Consider the following 7,329-nt stretch of genomic DNA (forward strand, 5'->3'; position numbering starts at 1 on the left):
ACCCATATCTTGCACTCAATGCAAATTATTAGGTGCTACGGCAATTTTTCAGAAATTTGAAGACATAGTTATGGGAATGCATTTTATAAAAATAAAACAAATGAATATAAATAAAAGGAATACATATAAAATATAAACAAGCAAAAAAACCTACCCATACTTCCCACAAATACAAAACTGAGTCTCCAATCTCATGGTTCATTAAAGTGTTAATAAACTAATATCCTGGTATTAGAAGAACCAAGTAGTAAATCTCTTTCCCTTATACTCTCCTTTTCCTCTCTAAGCCCCAGATGTTCCGACGCACATTAGTTTTATTGAATTACAAATGTTTATTTACCGTAGGTGATGATTGCGATTTCAGTTTTTGTTACAAATCCCTTTGAGGGTCTCACTGGCTGTTTATTTTTTTTATTACAAATAAAAGGGAGGACATTTATTATTAATTACAATATAATACTGTGTTTTGGGATGTTCCCATCCCATAATAGCCCCAATCCCCAGTGCTTTGCACTGGTTCAGGGACGGATCCAGGATTTGAAGACAAATATTTTTTCCCAAAAGTACCCAAAAGAAAAGGGGGTCCAGGGCCCTCCCCTGGGAAAATGTTGATTCATAGATGGCCGGAAAAGAGCTTTCCCGACTTCTGAGGGGACATTTAATGACTTTTAATTTCTTCAAAGTTTAAGGTTTTTCCCTCTTCAAAACGGTCAAGTGATGTTATCTCTTACACAATAAGTAGTCCTACAGTATGTGTATATACATAGAGAAAGTGAAAATAGACAGTATATTATTTTATTTAAAAAATCCCCATAAAGAGACCTTGCTGAATCAAATGGCTTAGAATTTAGTCCCTGGTTATGGTCGAACCAAAATTTTAAAAATTTTATTTAAGGCCAAATAAAATTAATTGCTATAGTCCCCGCCCTCATCAAAATTTGGAGCCTCATGAAAAAATTTACTATTTGCTATTTTTCAAAATACTTACATGGATGACTGTCTGATGACTGATTACAATAATGACAGTCTGCAGAATGATGTCAAGCCTAAGAAAAGGTCAGTACATCCCCAAATACTAGCGAAAAAAATTCACAAGTGATTTGGGTGATCTAGCCTGATGTCTTAACCACTAGACCACCGAGCCTGCGCTGGGTGACTAATGATGAATCCGATCCCCTAGTAGCAGCGGGTACTGCAAGTGCTATAAAGATATGAATTTTTTTTTTACGTCAGGTTGTGCAAAACTTCACTCCAATAGTGTTTTTTTTGTATTCATTAATATACTACTCTACTGTGCTGCAATTACTTTCGCAACTTTGGACATGATTCTTGTTAATTAGGTTTCTTTATGTAATTTGTTTCAGATATAAATCATGAAGTTGCAGCTGTTTCAAATTATCCTGGATCAAACACAAGCTGTGTATGCACCAGGAAACGTGGTTTCAGGGCGTGTTGATATCGCCGTTGAGAAGGATGTAAATCTTCGTTTGTGCGAAATACATTTTAAAGGCTTGGCTAATGTAAGACATGCTCTTAGTTTACAGTACATTGCAATTGGTCTAAACTGGAAACACAACTTTGTGCGACCGTCAGTGAGCGCTTGACAACACAATGTTGTCTGCTGGTTGTCATTAAAAATGATCAGTTGCACATGTTTCCTTACTTTGCGTTCTCTGTAGAATTGTGTCTGCCCGGCGTAAGACATAACCGTATCCCAACTGGGATACAATTTTCACAGTTTCCTATTGGTTGTTGAACTGGTAATCCTGACTGTGGTTTGGTTTGGTTACTATCTTCACTGGGTTTTTCTTTACTTTTTTGTTAGAAGAAAAAAATAAAATTCAAGATTTTGCTTTTTTCAATGGAGGTGGATGTAACATTTAACAATAATATAATGATTTGATTTGTAAAATTACACAAAAGAAATATTTAAGCAGTATAATTGTATAGAATATATTGGAAAAAATTAAAAAGAAATAATCTTGAATAATAATACTGAATAAATAATAATATCAAATCAAATGAATATTAATACTAATTAAATATTTTTTTTTATCTATAAATTTATTTAGTAGTAGCATTTAAAAACAGTAGTGTCCAAGACTGATCACCTTTTGTTAAAAAATATTTTTAGAATAATTTTTACTTTTTGCATTTATACTAGGTTCATTGGAGTGAACAACACTCATCTGGAAGCGGTAAAAATCGTCACACACGTACAGTGCACTATCGGGCCAATGAAGATTACTTTAATGTCCAGCAGCAACTTCTTGTTAAAGGTGTGGAAACAATTCCAATCTCTCAGATAATTATTTGAAATATTAAAAATCACAGGAATGTACATAAAAACACAGCTCACATACTGAAAAATTAATTCTAATAATATTATGGTTAACTATACAGCTAGTATCATCACTATCATTCTTCTCAAATGTAAGTTATCTTTCAAAACAGGAAGTCTTTTTCCAAAATTTATCAATAATTTTAATTAGATGTAGTAAATCAAAAATTGAACAAATAGAAGGAATTCAATGGATCTGAACCTATTGAGTTATATCCATTCTACTTAAATCTTAAAAAGTTTTCAATCTTAAAGGGATTTTTTTTTTTTTGCAATTTCACAGTGGAATATCTTTAATCCAAATATAAATATATCTAAATATAATATAGCAAACATATGGTACTGGAAGAGCTACAATAACAAAAGAAAAAAAAGACAAATTATTGTTAAAAGACAGGTAGCAGTCTCTGGAGCCCATTTTCTTTGACTTTTGTTCCATGTTTTATAATATCTTCATAAATATATTATTTATTTTTATTATTATTTATTAGCTAAGTTTGGTATCTCAATTTCTTTGATACAGGTGCCAATAATGAAGTAGTGTTGAGTGCAGGACACCATTGCTTTCCATTCAGTTTCCAGCTGCCTCATTCGTAAGTGTTAGCTCAGTGTATTTTTTTTCTAAAATTAATAATTAGTAACAGGGTAGTGTGCTCCAGGACACATAGTTCAGAGTAGTGTAGTAGGCTTTTAACCAACAGGTAGATGAAGGAAGCAAACATTAGAAAGCTGCATGCAAGCCTCTTGTATAGTGCACTCACTCTCAATTAGTCAGACTTCAAAGGTCAAATTTTCAAATTGAGCTAAAATTTACCAGAAATGATCTGATTGTGTTTATGCTCTATTGAGCATAGTTTCTAGTTTGTATTTTTTATCCACCATTAGGCTTAACATCTTTTTACTTTTTAACTGCACATTGGGCTGTTCTGATATCATTTTTAATATAGCTTTGCTGATGGATATGAATGATTACATTCCAAGTTACATGGGTTCAAGGCAGAATACTGATACACGATACTTGTATACCCATGGATAATTTATAATTGAAAATTTTAATGATATTTTATTTATTTTAAAATTTTAATCACAATGTATGAATTTGTAATATTAGAAACTTACCAACAACGTTTGAGGGCGCCCACGGATGGGTGCGTTATTACCTGGAGGCAGTGCTTGATGAAACTTGGTGGAAATTTAACAAACGCTGTAAAGTAGGGATTACCGTCATCAGTCCAGTAGACTGTAATGCTAATCCAGTTTTACTAGTAAGTACAGTATTGTATACATCCTACCATCAACATCTTCATTTTTATCTTCATTATTATCATCATCAGAAACACTATCTGTACTATCATTGCTATTATAATAAGTAATAATAATAATAATATAGAAATTTATATAGTACCTTTTTCCAAAGGATACAAGGCGCTTAGATATGTGGACTACGAACTCGATCAATGACTTTCTTCTCCCCAAAGGGTCCCTTTGTGTCTGTGCTACCAGTAACCCAGTACCAGCAACTCTCGTCATTCACCACAGGGGCTGTAATAGTACACCGGGGTATCCCCCTACTTGTCTCGAATAATGTACTGGACTTGGTTCTTTATAGTGCACACGAGCCATTGTGTACACTGGGCCTACGGTTATTAGTCTTTATTCGAGAAGACTTGTTCTACCATCCAAACCATAGGTGAGCGTGCCGTTTGAACCAACACCAATACTATGGCTGTAGGCTAGCTGCTCGGCCATTCGACTCGGAACCATCATCATCAGTACCATCATCAAAAACCCTTTCGTTAACCACTACCATCTTCAGTGGCGTAAGAGCTATGATATCTTGTTGACTTAAGCCAGAAGCCCCGGCCTTAAGTGGGCTTCAGGATACAGTATTCATCAGCATTCCTTTTTGCCCCTTATCAGCCGAGAAGGGCCATTTTGATTAGTAGAACGTATAAAGACACATCGAAATACAGACTTTAACTCCCCCAAACTAAGAAAAATATGCAGCATGACCATTAAATTTTCATTTTAGAATCCTATGAGAAGAGATGAAACTAAAGAAGTATGCTGCTGTTGCTGTGCGACCCACATAAATGCATCGTTTGAGATCCAGCGCCAAGCGTACTGTGCTGGTAAGTGTAGTTACGTAATGTAGATATTTCTGGAGCACCCTGCATCTAAATAGGAAAGCAAAGTGTTAGTGTTAGTGTACTGTAACTACATAATCTGCATTTGTTTGTGTTCACTTAATACCAGTAGAGAACCCTCCAAACCCCCTTCATTCCTTCATACCCTTCAATTTATCCTACAGCTGCATATAAACTGTGGAATCAATCATATTAATAAATACCAAAGTTTACACAGTTGTTGTTAAGGCAATGATAATAGCAATGGTGATCATAAGTATGAGAAATATAAGCTTGTATGCAACATTTTATAAATACATATTTTAAAAAATGAAAAATAATAATGTTAATATATTTATTAATTAAATATTAATTTTAGCAAACCTGATTGTTTTGTCTGATATATACTTCATCAGGTGAATCTATAGTGCATACCGGCGAAGTGAACAACGGAAGCTCACGTGACCTTGAGCCATTTATTGAGTTATATCAGAGGGTCCTTTTTAAAGCCACTCGCAAAACCCGCAAGATTGACAACCTTGTATGTAAAATTTCCGAGCCAGAAATCGGTGAGGGAAAACGTCACGGATGGAACCAAAAACCTCTCCTTATCCCACCAATTGCACCCACTCTAACAAACTGTAGCATCATCGAGGCATCATACTTTGTCAGGGTATGTTTAGCAATAGATATATAAAAGAATATAAAATTTAAAGCAGAAATAGTCTACAAAGCTATTATATTTTAACAATGTCTCCACTTTCATTATCATCTTTTTCCGTAAACAACCACAAAATTTTATCACAGATATAACATTTACCTTGAAAAGGACACTAAAAATTATATTGAACACCTTAATGTATAAAGCTATCTTTTCTTATATATAAAATGTATCTATTTATAGTAATATATGAGTAATAATGTAGTAATTTTGAAAGATTAAAATAGCCCTAATAGCTTTGTTCAAATCAGTTTGATTGCTGTGTTGTGTCATCTGGTTGGAGGAAAAAAGTTGTATCATGAACAACATGAATGGAAATTGACTGCTTTGTATTTTTGTGTATATTATATAGCTGCACGTGGATATTCCAATGGCGGTGGATTGCCGTATTGATATTCCGGTATTGATTGGTACGATACCAGCAAATGTGTACAGCAGTGGATATAACACTCAATATGGAGTGGTAACACAACAACCGTCTGCACCTCCTGTTGCTTTTGCTGACCCCTACCCAAACCTTCGTAAGTAATCCTAATATTTTAAATTCATCTACTTTTATTTTTTTTTTTTTTACATTTTAAAATTATATTCTGTATATTTCACATTGTCATACAAAATTAGAACATTACGTAACTAGAGCATACCCTCAAGAAAATAATGGAATCATCCGTTGTATACAGGCACATTGTTTTCTTGAGTGCTGCCTGAATACAATTTGCGATTCCATTAATATGTTTTAGGCTCAAGGGTGTGTCCTTCGACCTTTTCTTCAGAAAATAAAATGGTGTCTTTCTTTGATTATTATGTACCACATTATTATTATATATTATATATATTATGTACCAAAAAAAATATAAAGGGCCTTTCAATTAAATTTTAAGTTTCGTTAAATAAATATCAATATATAATGAGGGTCAGCAAATATTTAAAAAAAAGAACATTTTTTTTTAAACCTTTAATACATTGCTTTTAATATTGGTAAAAGTTTTAGAATCAAGCAAAAAACAGTTACTGCTTAAACACAGTAAGATTTAAAACTTAGGTCAATCAGTTGGAATTTTTACTGTACGCAATAGGTCTAGAAATAATCCTGTTATTTTCTGTTTTTTAGCACCACCATCGTATGCTTCATGTGTGTTTGGAGCAGTGGACATGAAGGAAGAAGATACATCAGACGACGCATTCATGGGCAGCACAGGCTTTGTGCCAATGTATACATACTATGGTCAACCTCCTCCAGCATCTACCGGTCAGATTTAAGTTAAGCCTACTCCCAGTACTTGTCAGGTTTAGGCTGAATTATCTTTATCATCATTATAAAAAATGTGATAAAATGTATAAATCTTAAAATTAAAATAGTGTCGGTTCTTTATTATGTATAAACTAAGACTAGACTAGATGAAATTCATTCATGTGTAAATCCTGTATTAAAGTTAAAACTAACATTTATGTGAGGCTTTTAAATACACTGATGGTTCCTGTATATCATAGTACATAGAAAACTACTATCCTGTCGCATATTGTCCAGCTAACAATTTTACGTTATAAGAACTTTTTGTGGTAATATTAGAATACACATATAGTATATACTGATTTTGTTGATACATTAGCCAAGAAGTAAATTTTATCCATGTGTAGCATGATTTCTTTTTCACAGTCAGAAAAACTTATTTTGTAAAGCAAAGCAGTATTGATTGTGCATCTTTGATTCTGAGTGATGTTAATGTTAACTAAAGACAAGAGCCACCTTGTGGTGGAATCATACAAGGCTCCAAATTTGGAACAAGTCGCATCCTGAATATCTGGTAAAATGAGCTTTCTTAAACACATCTAATTTTTATTTTTGTGTGCGTGGATGATACCTATCGTCCCCGATTTCCGTGAGACTATTGATAAATAAACTTGTAAAAACGTGCAAGTATTATGAATTTGCGGAAGATTTTTTTCTCAGGAGATTTGTGCATTCTTTGGGAGTTAGCGGGAGACTTGTGACCCTTGATCATAGGAAAATTCCTTGTTTGTAAGTAAGGTTTTTTTATACCTTTTTTCGCCAACTTAGTTTTATAAAGGTCGTCAGAGGAGAGCAGGAAAATAAAATAAAATTGCATTTTCTTATTTAGCAAATATATTTGACAAGAACA

At 33.4% G+C, this 7,329-nt stretch overlaps 1 protein-coding gene across 2 annotated transcripts in view; it reads left to right on the plus strand.

The window, feature by feature from the left end:
• Positions 1-7,125, plus strand: part of LOC117113334 (arrestin domain-containing protein 3-like) — an 11,516-nt gene extending 4,391 nt beyond the window's left edge. For both annotated transcript variants that reach the window (XM_033256644.1, XM_033256645.1), the window contains exons 2-9: positions 1,365-1,520; positions 2,165-2,279; positions 2,865-2,934; positions 3,453-3,606; positions 4,374-4,473; positions 4,884-5,140; positions 5,541-5,709; positions 6,300-7,125. In XM_033256644.1, coding sequence (XP_033112535.1) covers positions 1,374-1,520; positions 2,165-2,279; positions 2,865-2,934; positions 3,453-3,606; positions 4,374-4,473; positions 4,884-5,140; positions 5,541-5,709; positions 6,300-6,448 — 1,161 coding nt within the window. In that variant the 5' untranslated portion in view covers positions 1,365-1,373 and the 3' untranslated portion in view covers positions 6,449-7,125. The remainder of the gene's footprint in view (positions 1-1,364; positions 1,521-2,164; positions 2,280-2,864; positions 2,935-3,452; positions 3,607-4,373; positions 4,474-4,883; positions 5,141-5,540; positions 5,710-6,299) is intronic.
• The last annotated feature ends 204 nt before the right edge of the window (positions 7,126-7,329 follow it).

This window comes from Anneissia japonica, unplaced genomic scaffold, assembly GCF_011630105.1.
Source record: "Anneissia japonica isolate Jap-2015-1 unplaced genomic scaffold, ASM1163010v1 scaffold287589_len272378_cov178, whole genome shotgun sequence".
NCBI classification, from domain to species: Eukaryota; Metazoa; Echinodermata; class Crinoidea; order Comatulida; family Comatulidae; genus Anneissia; species Anneissia japonica.